General features: G+C 32.2%; 1 protein-coding gene across 1 annotated transcript; it reads right to left on the reverse strand.

Annotated features, from left to right (window-relative positions):
* Positions 1-1,454: 1,454 nt before the first annotated feature.
* Positions 1,455-1,924, reverse strand: LOC145046484 (putative lipid-transfer protein DIR1). Its single transcript, XM_078994771.1, has 2 exons — positions 1,609-1,924; positions 1,455-1,489 (listed from the first exon to the last, which is right to left on the reverse strand). Exons 1-2 carry the CDS (start codon positions 1,922-1,924, stop codon positions 1,455-1,457), a joined length of 351 nt encoding a protein of 116 aa, XP_078850897.1.
* Between the last annotated feature and the right edge of the window lie 14,213 nt (positions 1,925-16,137).

Below are 16,137 nucleotides of genomic sequence, written 5' to 3' on the forward strand. Positions count from 1 at the left end.
CTGCTAAATCGTTCATTATGCATGTAAGTCAAAAAGAAACAACTATTATGGATTACTGGATTAGGTTATTACATTATGAAGAAACAATACTTCTGATTTTATTTAAAACATTAGATAGGCAAAATCAAAGGTGTTATTTACTATGCACAAAGAGAATGAAATCTTGTGTTGAAGGATAAGATGGTTTTACTATTATAGTGTTTTCTTAATGTTAAGACTAACATCTAACCTATGTTCACATATTGTGTTTTTAAATCATAAAATTTATAATTTATGAAACATCTGCCAACTAATTTATTTATGTCAAACTAAAATATCAGTTTCTAATCTAAATATTCTTTGGTTTTTAATGGCTTAGCTTTTATTTATCTATATAGATTTGAATTTTGTTAACGATTTTCGATATTAATTAAGAAATAACGATGATAGATTTACGAATAAAATATCAAATTTTGTATAAAATAACTCTTTGTACATTCATGATTAATGATTACGATTTTTGTAGTCTATGTATTTTACTCTGTCAACTATTGTACAAAATAATGTATGAAAATACCCTTGTGTGCAAGGCACCCGGATAGGGTCAACGGACACCTTTAAATGTGATCATTTGTGCAAAAAAACCCACCATAAGGATGAGTGATGCAAGAAAAAGAATGGACCATTTGTTCAAGAAAAACCCACGATAAAGATAAGTGGTGCAAGAAAGATAAGTGGTGCAAGAAAAAAAGGTTGGACTTAAATTGTCAATTCAATCTAACCAATGGACCATTTGTGTAGTTTACTCTTTAAAAAAGGAAATAAATTAATGTTTACGTGAACGTGACAACCGAACTCACTCGATCGTTTCAACTCAAACCCATATTTTTCATATATATAGTTTCATTTCTTGCTTAATGGCAAGGCGTTTGACAAAACTTTGTTTATTTAAATTGCATCTAAAAATAAGTTTTCATTGGAAGGAATATTTTTCTAAATAGCATATGTACCATATATACGAAACAAATATTTATAGCAGACTAGATGATAACCGGTATATTATACGATTGGTTGACATAATAAAACAACATGATATTTATAAAAATAACAATCATTAATCATGCAAACAAATATATTATTTTTTAATAATTTATACGGTTTACGTATTAAAGCATTTAAAATATCTAGTTTGATTAGGTTTTTTTATAGTTTATAGCATTTTTAAATCGGAATGCTAATTTTATGAGAATATATCTTGGTTTCTTGAGCTACATTTATTGTTTATTTATTGTGAGCAAATTTAAAATTAAGAAGTAATAAAATTACATGATATAATATTAATTAGGATATATATTAGAATGACAAAAGAAGAGTAAAAACTATTCTTTTTTTATTATTAGTATAGGAAGATACCAACACAAAAACATAAACGTAAACTTTATAATGCTGAGCTGATAAAACAAGATCATGAACTGTTACACCACCACCATTTCACCTCCTGCAACACCACCTTACATCAATGGAATACTAATTAAACATTAAACAAGACACGAAACGCAGCCAATTATAACAAGGATATATTTATAACAAAGACGACGACAAAAGGACCAGATCTTTGATCTATCTAACAATGGTAGGTGGCTTGAGGTAATTTGCATTTTGCAGGTAGCTCCATTGCATGGGTTGGGTCAATTTCATAAATGAGCAAAACGCTTGAGTCTTTCAACTTGCAGAAACATGGCATATCAGCTTTAGTGAGGGCAGCACAACACTCTGTTGTTGGTAGTGGAGGAGGGTCCACACCTTTTGCCACCGCCGGCTGGCAGCTCTTCAGGCCGTCGGTGGTCACCCCGCATATGGAGAAACCATTTGTAGCCATCGGTTCAGTCACAATAGTTGCAACCAGAACTAGAGCTACAATAACTAGCTTTGTGTAGGACTCCATTGGATATGTTTTTGTAAGATTCTCACTTAAACTGTTTGTTTGTTGGTGTGTGTTTTTAGGGTACGCATGGTTGGTTTATATAGAGAAAGAAAGTGCACACTTGCCTGCATTTATGTGGTGAGAGGACAAAATGGTCCTACCACATTTTTTTAATTATTTTAATTATTCTATCCATTAGGTTGATCTCGTGAGAACTGTGCACAAAGTTCATTAAAAAATACGTGCGACTATTTGAGAGCTTTTATAATTCATTAGTTTTTATCTATTCCTTTTTTTTTTATATAAAGAAAGAACAACGTATGGAAGAGGTTAAAGCTTTTACTTTGAATAAAATCTCATAATTAATACAGAAAGTATTTCATTTTGCCATCTTGAAAGTAGACACGAACATACTAATGACAACGTATTGTCACATAACCACATTGAGAGGGTGCAATGTTTCATCGAGACATTCTCAAACTTGATTGATTATTAGAGATGACAATGTAAGCATTTTCTTTTGAGTAAGACGTTCACTTTTCATAATGTCGATCGTATACCATAGAAAATAACTCTGTCGATTCTCTTATTTTGTTTGTATATCGTAAATCATTTTAGTAGTGAGCGGTTGCATTAAAAGGTACCAAGACAAACACTTATTTTATATATTGCAGACGGATGACAAAGATCATATATGAGGATGTCATAACCATATCGAAGTTACATCTTAATTAATATTATAAAAAAAAATATTTAGCTAAAATATCAAACATATGTTACTATGATAAACAGATAACTAAATACGCAAAGACTATCGTTAAAATATTTAAATAGATAGCTACATTTTTTTTGAAAACATAGCAATACGAACACATTAGTGGTCACCAACATTATCATATCATGTCAATAGATAACTAAGTTGACGGGTTAAATGATCAACATTATAAAAATTGAAAAACTTAATAAATAAATTGCAAAAATTAAAAAACTTAATGACTAAGTTATAATAAAAATAACGTAGGGTTAAAATCGATTTTTTATGAAAACATAATAGACTTTTGTGTCATTTACCTTAATTTCCAAAAAAAACCCTATATTTATAATTTTTTTCGCTTTAAGCCAAAAGTTTTTTCCCCCTAAAAACCACATTTTTTTGCAAAAACTTGTTATTTTATCTTTTAACCGGTTGAGTGCGTGGATCTGGTCAAAAGTGCAAGAGACTTATCTTTCCATTCGTCGAGACTTCTCCTTCCCTTCCATTCGATTGTATCCATCATCGATTATTTAATACCATCAACAATCATCTAATACAGACGTAAACCCTAAAATTGTTTTCATCAACTACCCCTTCTTCTTCTTGTAGGACATTGTTCTAATCTTTCTTTTTCATACTGTACGAAAAATTAACCCCCCCCCCCCCCCCCCCCCCCCCGCGGTCATCTTCTTCAAGCATCAGGACCATCATAAGTAAGAGGGTAGTAAATAATGGTGGAGTGAAATTATGCAACTATTGTTGGATAAGGTGTCTAAGTCCATAACTATTTCTGGTATGTACTTGACCCGACCCGGCATGGTCCATTTGGGTTGCATGGCACCATGCAATTGGATAGACTAAATGAGAGAAATAACACTTGGAGATTATTAATATATTATAAGTTCTAATATATTAATAATATTATTTGATTAGTTTGATCAAGAATTAATTTAGAATTAATTAAGTGATCAAAAGATAACTAATTAAATATATGGGTTGATTATGTAAATCATCCATATCTTGTATAGTGGGCTAAAAGGCTCCATGGACTATCAAGTTGGGTTCCACCCATAGGATGCTCCATAGATGCTCCATGGGAGTTACAAACCCATGGGTCATGGAAATGAAGAGTCATGACACATTAGGGTTTAACCCTAGATGTGTCAACACTATATAAGTAACATGTTCTCCACCTAAAATCGGCTACACTAAGAAACAAGAGGGCTTGGCCGATTTTGAAGAAGTGTGTGTTCTCTCATAAGTTCTTCCAAGAGCATTTGGTGTTGTGTGAAGCATTTGAGGCATCACACTTGGGGTGCTAGGCTCACAAGGTTTCAAGGAACACAAACAACAACAAGGTAAGTTATTATATCTATACTTTAAGTTAAAATTGTTCCCCATGTATGCTAGATAGGAATATAACCTTGGAATTCAACTTTGCATGACAATTAGACAAACATAGATCCAAGGTTATTAGGGTTGCATGTACACTTAGGAAGTGTTAGAATGCTCAAAACCCATCAGTGGTATCAGAGCCTAGGCTTGTTTGCTCTTATTTGTGCTTAAAAGTTGAAAACAGAATCGGAAATCTTGCTGTCTGCGAATGGACTCGTCGAGTCTACAGGGGGGACTCATCGAGTTCATGAGTATCTTCAACCAACTCGGCGAGTGAGTTCATGCACTCGGCGAGTAGGGTCGACTGAGTGCAGAATTTCGATTCAATTGCTGGAAATGAATTAGAAACATTACCCTAAACTGTTTTGGTAATTGAAAACTTGTTTTTAGTGGTGTAATGTCTTTGCTAATTCATTTACAACAACTAGTTATCAAAATTACAAAGTTTTAAATGTAATTTTTGATTATGTTCATATTCATGTTCTTGTTCTTATGATGTTTTAGATGATCATAGGAATTATTTGTAACCTATTTGGTAGATTAATTCTTGATCATAATGTGTTTTAATGGAGTCCATAACTTATCCTTAAGTTATGGAAAACCAAGAGTCACACTTGAGTTAAAACCATTAAAACAAACACAAGAGTTAGAAAAATGAAGAGTCTTCATTTTATTACTCTATTAAACTCATAAGTTACAAGAAATGAAAAGTTTTGAAAGTTACAAAACTTGCCCTCAAGTTTTGGAACAAGTAAAGTTAAGTTAAAACTTTAAGTTCCAACCCCTAGAATTTTAAAAGTTAAAATTCAACCCTTATACTTATATTATGATGATTTAATAATTATATATATATATATATATATATATATATATATATATATATATATATATATATATATATATGTATAAGAATAAAGTCGTCTTACCGCTAGTACGCCTCATTCACGAAGCCAGTCTATAAGGTGGGTATAAGGTTGTTGCCTATAAAATGGTGACTTAATGGGTGTATATTCTCACCCACCGCTTGCTTGACTGGTGGAGGGTCGTTAGCCGAACGGGTAAGACAAGGACTTATAAATTCTCATTCAAAGTATGATGAATATAATAAAGTAACTAAATGTTTATTAAATTCCCAATCTTAGTTACTTTAGGAAAATGTGAATAAGGTGCTAATCCATGAAATTACACTTTACACTTTGTCTAAGTCGTTGGTGGAGCGTGTGTGGCTAACCGGCACACTAACTTGGACTTAACAAGGTAGGTAAAGGGTGACTTAAGGGTTATTATAGTATCGGTGGAGCGTGTGTGGTTTACCGGCACATCGATTGAGTGATAAACTTTAAGGGTACCAAGTGATTTGCATGGTTACTTCACACCTCGTTTTGTGATCCTCGGCATCCCAGTCACAAAACATGGAGGGCACTCTCGAGATTGAAACATGCCTTTGAAAAGTTCATTGGATCTCAAAGAATCTAGGAATTTCTAAAACCAATAAAAACTAAATATCTAATATTTCGGTTTTCGTGGTGGAAATTGGTGAATCGTCATTCACCTACCTTTCAAATATGGTATAGCTTAGATTACGGCATACCTCTTCTAAGTTATATTATATTGTGATTGGATCCTAGCCTTAATATTACATTTGGGTGTTCTATTAAGGACTCTCTTAAATCTAAACTAAACTTGTTCTTCTCTTTCAGATGTCTTCAAATAATGCTTCTGGCTCGAATCCTAATGGCTCCTTTACTCTTATGATTTTGTGTGGGAAAGTCACCTTTGATGGATCCAACTTCAATAAATGGATCAGAAACATCAGGATGATTACCCGCTACGAGGACAAAGAATATGTCCTTGACAAGGAGCTTAAGGAAATTGATGAGTCCACTGCAACTCCACAGGAGATCGCTGACTTTCATACTCATGAAAGAGATGCAACCAAGGTGGCTTGCATCATGTTGGCCACCATGACAGCTGAACTCCAAAAGTCTTATGAAGATTTCTACCCTTATGAAATGCACCAAGATTTGATGGAAAGATACCATCAAAGTGCACGACAAGAGAGGTACGAAGTCATATGCTCCATGATAACAACCATGATGAAGGACGGAGAGTCCATAACGAGCCACATGCAGAAAATGCAAAGGTATGTGGATCGTTTGCTGAAGCTCAATGTGAACTTCCCTGAGGAGCTTGCAATAGATATCATTTTGCACTCCTTACCATCGTGCTATGATCAATTCCGCATGACATATCACATGAACAAGGAAGAGGTCACCCTCAGCAAACTTCAGGGACTTCTCAAGACCGCAGAAACAGGTCTTAAGGGGAAGTCGGTTGCTATCACTCCTACTCCAGACTCAACTCCGGTCTTGGCAATCGGGCAAAGTCGAGGGAGGAAGAGAAAGAGATCTTCGAAGGGTACCAAGGCTCGGACCCTTGATGGCTCTTCTTCAAGTGGAACCAAGAAAGGTTTCATTACTCCTTCTTCTGACCCAAAAGAGGCTGAATGCTTCTATTGCCATGAAAAAGCTCATTGGAAGCGGAACTGCCCAAAGTACCAGCAGGATGTGAAGGATGGGAAAGTCAAACCCAACCATGCAGGTATTTACACTATCATTTCTAATAACTCACCCCATTCGAAATCTTGGGTCCTTGATACCGGTTGCGGTATTCATATTTGTTGTGATTTGCAGGAACTAGGAAGAAGTGAGAATGTGGAGCAAGGAAGAATAAACTTAATCATGGGGAATAGGAAAGTTACACATGTCACCAAGATTGGAGTTTATACTTTATCGCTAAGTAGTGGGTTAAATTTAGATTTGAATAAATGTTGTTATTCGCCAGAAATGGCAAGAAATATTATTTCCTTTCATGCATTGTACAAACAAGGTTTCACCTTTTCGTTTGATAATGAAGTTGGTTCGATTAGTGCTTTCTTTAATAATGTACTTTATTTTAAAGCATTACCTTGTGATGGTGTGTATGAAGCTGTATCTGTTGTAGATAACTTAGGAAATAATGTTTTGTGTATTGATTCTACTAATAATAATAACTTGGATAAAGCATCATTATGGCATTGTCGTCTTGGACATATAAGCAAGAAACGCATAGGCCAACTCCAAAAGGATGGAGTCTTGGAGTCGTTTGACCGAAAGTCAAATGATAGTTGCGAATCATGCTTACTTGGAAAAATGACAAAGTCACCCTTCACAGGCTCGTGTGAAAGGGGTGAAGGTTTGTTGGACCTTATACACACGGATGTGTGTGGACCATTCAAACATGCCACAAGGGATGCTAATCGTTATTATTTGACTTTTACTGATGATTACAGTAGATATGGATATGTCTACTTAATCAAGCATAAGTCAGAGACTTTTGAGAGGTTTAAGGAATTTAAACAGGAAGTCGAGAATCAATTGGGCAGGAACATTAAGATGCTTCGATCCGATCAAGGTGGTGAGTATCTTAGTTCAGAGTTCCTCGACTATCTAAAGGAATGTGGGATTGTCTCACAATTGACACCTCCCAGGACACCGCAGTTGAATGGTGTGGCTGAGAGGCGTAATCGAACCTTGTTGGACATGGTTCGTTCCATGATGAGTCGAGCTTCGCTACCAGTCTCATTCTGGGGTTATGCCTTAGAGACTGCCGCTCATATCCTTAATCTTGTCCCTACAAAGAAAGTTGCCAAAACTCCTCACGAGATGTGGACTGGTAAAGTACCTAAACTAGACCACATCAAGATTTGGGGATGCGAGGCTTTCGTGAGACGTGAGACTCATGATAAGCTCGAACCCCGAAGCGAGAGGTGTATTTTCATCAGCTACCCACAACAATCCTTTGGTTACCTCTTCTATAGACCTAGTGACAATGTGGTCTTTGTAGCAAGAAGAGGAGTCTTTCGAGAAAGAGAGTTTATAAGCCAAGGAGACAGTGGGAGGCAAGTTGATCTTGAAGAAATTCAAGAGTCAAGTGGTGAAGGAACTTCAAACTCTAGCCCTCAACTTGAGGAGGAAACTCCTGTTGAGCCAATTGACGAATCTGTACCTCTGAGGCGTTCCACGAGAGTTAGGAGTGCACCTGAGCATTACTATGGATTCCATATTACTGCAGAAGGTGAGACACTTATTAGTGATGAGACACTAGTAAGTCAAGATGACCCTAACAGCTACGAGGAAGCCATGGCGGGCCCCGAGTCTGCCAAATGGAAAGAGGCTATGGATAGCGAGATACAATCCATGTATGACAATCAAGTTTGATTAATTAGTGGTAATATCCTACATACTTAATAATTGCTTATTTCGATAAAAGTACTTTCCATTAACTTTGATAGCAAATTTTTAGAATTAAGCATATTTTTATGATTATAAATTTGTTTTCTCTACTCATTTATACTTATCATCCTAAAGATGAGAAAAGATTAACCATGTCTATATTGAAAAGTGTCAAAAAGATCTTATTGGTCATAGCTTTCTAACATGATCTTCAAATGTTGTTTGTTTTTTATTCGTTTTTGTGTATTTGATTTGTTTCTTCAAGAAACTCAGTTTTCTATAAATTTTTAAACAAATTTATTGAACTAAGCATACTTTTATGATTATAAATTTGTTTATTTTCTATTGTTAAATCAAGTGTAAATAAATTTGAACAATCGTTAAATTTCATATTCTATAATGTAATTTATGCACTAATTAATCAAATAATAGTACATATCCAAGTGGTCGGGTACCTCCAAGAGAATAAGCAAACATGTAAATTATATGCAATTTCACAATATTGTAATTTTTTACTTGATTTAAATAAACAATTACTTCTTTCACTTGATTTAGATCCTTGATTACTCATACGAGGTTGTAATAAATAAAATTTTGATAAATTGAAAAAATTGTTTAGCAAAACCTTAAAATTTTGAAATTTGTTGGAAATTTTGTTATATGCCAAGTTAGGCTTCTTTTTATGTTGTTATGTTTTTTTGATTTGGCTATGTAGGGTTCATTTGAAGTTCCATTTTTCTACAAGAATGTTAATGTTCACATCCAAGTGGAAATACTCACAACTGGTAAGCATGCAAAAAGATTTTTTCACTTACATTAATCAAAACTGTTATTTTAAGTGGTTTGTTCACATGGATGCCATACCGGTTGTGACTATATAGACCTTCTAGCAGTTTAAACAAGAATCCTAACGACTTTATGAAGAATTTTGTTGCGTTTTCAATGAAGTATCACCCTGTCAACATTCTTCTCTACAGTTCTTTCTCTTATTTTCGATATAGATGCGTGTCATAACAATTATGCAGAAAGAGGTGTTAGCGACCGTTAAAAATGAAAATGATATATATAATTTAATAATAATATATAAAGTGTAAATTGTAGATTTATGATATTTATTTCAATGAAAAATATGTTGTTTGATTGTTAGGTTACATATCTGTTTTTTTTTTAATAATTTGATTTTGACAAGTTTGATCTAAATTTGAAAATTGAAGCAGGTAGGAAAGAAATGTGCTAACGATTTTGAATTTGTATTGCCCTATTGAAACCAACCGTAGCCTCACATACCATTCCCTCATATCTCAGTAGGTCTTAACATTTCCCAAAATTCAGCTACAAGAAGTCGTGGATGCACTTCTTGAATCAATCCTTTAAACCGAATTTCATTTGTTAGTTGGATGTAGTGATCAAAATGCAAGATTTGTGAAAGTTCATTATTATTTATTAGTGTTAACCTCTAGCAAATTATGAAACTAATATTATATTTTTGTTCACAACATTTTTTTGTAATAATTTATTTGTTCGGAAGATATGTATATGTGATTGGGTGTAGCCTGAAAAATCATATTTTAATTTTTATAAGGAAAAAATACTTTGAAATCGACCAAATTACAATGTTTGATTTGATGTTTATGGTTATGACAATTCACTTTATTTGTAATGTTTATCAAATTTCTTTGCTGAATTTAATGTTGTCGGTACATGTAACAACTTATTGGTGTTTTTGGTTTTACAGGGCCAATATGAAAAATCATATTTTAATTTTATAAGGAAAAAATACTTTGAAATCGACCAAATTACAATGTTTGATTTGATGTTTATGGTTATGACAATTCACTTTATTTGTAATGTTTATCAAATTTCTTTGCTGAATTTAATGTTGTCGGTACATGTAACAACTTATTGGTGTTTTTGGTTTTACAGGGCCAATATGAAAAGAGTCATATGAGTCTTCATGAGGGTTGGTATACCGAACAAAGTCAATTCATAAAGTCACTACACAACATGTTTTAAATAAGAAGTCACATTATGTTCTAATAAAACAAAGATCATATAGATCATTATGTTAAAAATTATTGTATTAAAAAACCAAATTGCTCTAATATAAATATTAAATATTTTTATCTAATAAGTTTGGTTCAAAAACTCTAAAAATGAATCTAACTAACATTTTTTTTATTAAAATTCAACCTAAGACAAAACCACCTATTAATGTAATATGTATTTCATTTATGTCCTTGCGTTAACCGTGTGTCATAATCTAGTTTACATATAATAGTGTTGAAGTATATATATATATATATATATATATATATATATATATATATATATATATATATATATATATATATATATATATATATATAATAGGGTTGAAGTACGATTTAGATAAATAGGAATTAAATATCGATTTATTAGACCGTATAAAAGGGAGTTTGATTTAATAAACCAAATAAAATACACCAAATAGAGTATGACGGATTTTGTTAGTGTATTTTATATCTCAAATAGAATATATCTAGTATTCTCATATTCTATTTTTTGTAATTTATATTTGACACAGGATACACCTAATAGAATATGGTTATTTGATATCATGTATCCTATTTCATATTAGGATACGAAACTAGTTATATATTTATTATATACGGTGTCTTCTATTTGTTATTTTCTGGTAGTGTTTTGAGATTTAATAAAATTTACGAAAGTATTTATAAAATTTCTCAAAAGCATAAGAATATTTTTTGTTCTTCTTCATTAAATCTGGTCATTTATGTTACACTATGTTTACCTCCGCATTAGCATTTTTAACAGGACACGCACAACCATCATCTTTGTTAGTTATTAATTGTATTTATTTATAGTTGATGCCATCTTCTAACGAACCATTAGTGAATCGGATAACCTTTTCCATCTTCTACTCATCCGGAGAGTTCATCGTCATTTTCCTCTTCCTCGTGTATAATAATCAAAATCACAATCTTTTCTACAATATTAATAAGAGAAATTGAATAATCTAACCACCTAACCACTTTTTAGTATTATTTTGAAAAAAATAATCAATTTTGTTTTAGCAAAAATAACCATTTTGTCCGGAATGAGTATTCTGGATTTTTTTTTTTTAAAAAAAAGTTTTTTTTACCAAGTCCATAACAACATTCCGGACTACTATTCACATTTTCGGATTAGTGTTCACATTCTGCACTAAAATTTTGGATTTCAGGAAAAAAGAACACTGGAATTTCAAGCACAATTCCGAAATTCAGAGAACAATTTCAAAATTTTGAAAAAAAAAATACGTTTTTTACTTAAATTTAACAAAAACTTAAACAAATATAGTAATATTAAACACTAAAATTAGACATTTTACTGAAAAAGATAATGTTAAACACTAAGAAATTGACATTTCAATGGTATTAAACACTAATAAATTGATATTTCGGACATAAAATGAGATATTTTTCAAAAAAAAAAAAATTAGGAAAACCAAAAAATAATTATTGACTTTGAAGATCAAACCAGAATACAGTGGTTTAGAATTGAGCATTCTTTGAAAAAGAAAATTGAAAAATATTTCGTAATATGAACAATAGTCTGGAATGAAACAGATTGTGGATATATATATATATATATATATATATATATATATATATATATATATATATATATATATATATATATATATATATATATATATATATATATATATATATATATATATATATATATATATATATAGGGTTAGGTTTTATGGAAAATAAGAATCCCTAAAAATCATAAAAGTGCATAAAAAAAATACTTAAACATCAAAAATCTTTTTTTTTTTTTTGATTTTATATTATGAATTTTCGCAGCTTTTTCTTTATTTTCGCTGAATTTTTTTTTGAAAAAAAATCAATTTTTTAATCTTTTTTTTCAGCGATTTTGTTAATAAACCTACGATTTTTAGGAAAAAAATGTCAAAAAAATATTTGTGATCTCTAAGTATTTTTTTTTTTTATGTATTTTTATGATTTTTAAGTTGAGCAGAAAAAAAAAGATTGAGCATGATGGAATGAATTTGGGTCACTCATTTTGAATATGTCGTTTAAACGCTCCAGCTCCAGCGTACGGGACCGACGTAACATATCATATTCATTTATAAATATGTAATGAATAAGTGTATTCATATATGAATACGTATATTCATATATAAATACATATAACAGAAATGATTGTTCATATATGAATATAGCGGCGGCGGGTGGTAGCAGAGGTGGCGACTGTTGGTGGTGGTTGGTTTTGAAGGTGGTGGTGGTGGCGGAGATGGCGGTGGTGGTGGTTGGTGGCGAAGGGGAGGTGGTATATTCTTATATGAATACACTTATATTTATATTCATATATGAATATTACTTATCCCCGTCGGCCCAATACATCGGAGCGTTTTGAGACAAAAAATAAAGGATTGTTAAGAATGATTCTTGCATTTTTAACATTTTTTTTTTCTTAATTGAAATTATATATATTATTTTCTTTAAAAATCTCATTTATATGAGTTAAAATTAGATTACTCAATTTGCCTATTAATAATCTTTGTTGGTATTGGTAGAGTCTCTAACGTTCTTACCTTTGTAGGCATTTTTCATGACCCATCACATATTTTTATAAAACAATAATATTTGAAAAAAACAAACAAACAATGTTTCTTTAACTAATAATCGATTTATGATTTATAAAAAATGATTCATAATTTTTATAGTAATATTTCAAAATTAGGGTAATAAGCATATTTTATTTTAATAGTCCTATAATAGTGTGATCTCGTGAGTCTTTATGAGGTGTTTGCTGGCATACCTGACCTTATGCATCACGGGTTTGCTTAGGATTATGATATAATTGTCTTTCGTTTTTCTAATAAAAAACTAACTATTTTTTATAGTCTATTAATCAAATTAAAATAAAATCCGATTTTATGACTATTTAAAACATGCATCCGACTACCATGTGATACTCAAGACTGCAACCATGTTTTCGTTGTATTTATTTATATAACTAAAAATTAATAAGATAAAGCATAATGATTTTTATCTTTTATAGATAATTATATACTATTCAGTAAATTAACAAAATTAAGATAATATTTAAAATGGGATTCATAATTCTGCTCTCGTGACATGCCATAAAGTTTTGAGGACATTGTTTTTGATCGCGGTTTTTCTTTTTTCGTTTGTCTCATTTTACAAGTTGCAAAAGTAGATGTGTGGTGGAAAGAGGTCGACAAAGATTGGAAGTACATTATGTTTTATGACTTTTATCAAGTAAAAATTCATATGATGCCTATATTTTTTTTTAAACGTTAAGTAAATAAATATTTATTAAAATGGAGAAGTTATTGATCTTGGCTTCTTGCAAGTGATTATGGCCAATAATGTTGCGTGATGAATCACATGTTTTGATTACGATATAGATCTATCGTCCAAAGAGCTCGAAGCTAACACCATTTTGAGAAGAAAAAAAAAAGTACATAAAAAAAATTATCGCTTTCTCGACTTTTGTAAAAGTGACAATGTGGTTTTCTTATCATAACCAAAAATCAAGTGTTAGAAAACTTACACCTTGATAAAGTAAGTCGATTGGGCCGATTTTTACAATTCGCAACACGTATGCACACACACAGATACAAACTGGTTGTAGATTAGTTATATACATTGTAAATCAGCTAATATTAGGGAAATCAAATATGACTAATATAAAAAAAGATGATAACAAACTCAATACTAATATATAAACAGTATTATTAAGTGATTTTGGTTCATAAGAATATTTTGGTTATAGCTACCATTTTTATATGGTTGTTTAATAATAATCATTACAAAATATTCAATATTATAATTATATAATTTTGATCCATATTTTTTGGTCAAATTATTATAGAAGGTAATGTTTATGATGGACCATTATAACCCATTTGGAAGGTATTGTAGCGGGCCCATAAGAAAACCCCAGCTGTTTGAAGTAATGGGCTGATTGCGTGATGATGCTTTATAATCTCATAACTCAAAAATCTATACTTATAATTATATCGAGTAATTACGTGCCCAATAGGTCTCTCTCTCTTTATTATTATTATTTTATTTTTATTTTATATTTTTTTTATATTTTTTTTAACTTGAACTTGGACGGTAATTGAAATGTAATTTTGTTGTCTTTTTATTCCTACCTAAAAACATTATATTGCTCTTCTTTAATTCCTTTTAATTATTTATTAATTAATTTATGTATTTTAAACATCCTAAAAATACATTCTAAAAGCTTCATTTTAAATCATTAATAAAACCATAAATATCATTCATTATATAAAAATCATAAGTCGTGTATCTCAAAAATATTATAAACATCTGTCAAATATATCAGAATATAAACATCAAAGGTTAAATAAATGGTGTGTGCTCTACAATAATCCTGAGCTTTTCCCCTTGCTACCAGAACTACTTGAAATTAAAACTGAAAACTTTAAACACGAAGCTTAGTGAGTCTCCCCAAACTACCACATATCATACACATAATCACATAATCACATAAACTGGGCCCCCACCCCTTCCTCGGGCTACGCCCGGCATCGGACAGAGTCCGACATTAGGCCCCGTCTGGCATCCAGCCCCGCTCGATATACAAATTTGTTTTTACAAGGCCCTATCTGTCTCTAGGCCCCGCCCGCTATACACATACAAATAAGAACATATAATCATGCTAGTACATAAAGAATCATATATAACACTACATATTCCATTCTTAAGGTCTCGTCTATCACGGGCCCTACCCCTACTCTGCTAATGATGAGATATGGAACCTCGTCCATACTCAGCTAGTGATGAGATACGGGACCCCACCCACCCTCACCTCCCTACCGCTCACATACCAATATCACAAAGACAACAAGTATAACTAAACGTGCATTCCTTCATCGGGTCCCACCTGGCATCGAACCATAGTTCGAAAAAATACATATAAACATTCCTCGGGTCCCGCCTGGCATCGAACCGAAGTCTGGAAAGCATACAGACCTTCCTCGGGATTTCCCCGGCATCGGACCAAAGTCCCAAAACATATAAAACAAGCACATGCAAGAATCACAACAACATAAAGCATACAAACATTCATCGGGCACCACCCAACATTAGATCGGAAATCCTAAACATATAAACCTACATCGGGCATTGCCCGGCATCGGACCTTAGTCCGACACATACTAACATACATAAATGGGCCGACATTGGTGCCTTCGACCCGTTCTTACAAGAGAAATCTCACCTCACAAGCTGACTGCATAATCCCACGGGTAAACCTCTGGCTGCTAGCTAGCATATCCCCGAACTGCTGATTTCTCGACTCCCGGAGCTACTGATCATCATACAAATTAGATAAGTCCGGGATTCTTATAACTTAACCATAAGTCCTCACTGGGGTAAAAGACCATTCTACCCCTCACATACTCTTGTTCCAAATTGGACTTTACCCAAACCTTAGCCCAAAAGATAACCACTTTCACAAGGCCCAATAAATGGCCCAATTTCCATTTGGGCCTAATCCTTTCACATGGGCCTCAACCTAAGGCCCAAACCATAATATGAAAGGCTCAAAACTAGGTAGACTTATCAAGCCTACTAATGGCCCAATTTGCTAAATTAGGCCCAACCTGTAACATCCATAAAAATCATGTCAAATTTAATCTTTTAAAAACATTTAGAAACCAACAGTTATGTAACAACCCAATTTTCACGTCCAAAAATTTCATTAAAAATAAGTGTTTTGTAAAATATTTATAGCAAAAA

Source organism: Lactuca saligna, chromosome 5 (assembly GCF_052625555.1).
Source record: "Lactuca saligna cultivar CGN05327 chromosome 5, ASM5262555v1, whole genome shotgun sequence".
Taxonomy (NCBI): Eukaryota; Viridiplantae; Streptophyta; class Magnoliopsida; order Asterales; family Asteraceae; genus Lactuca; species Lactuca saligna.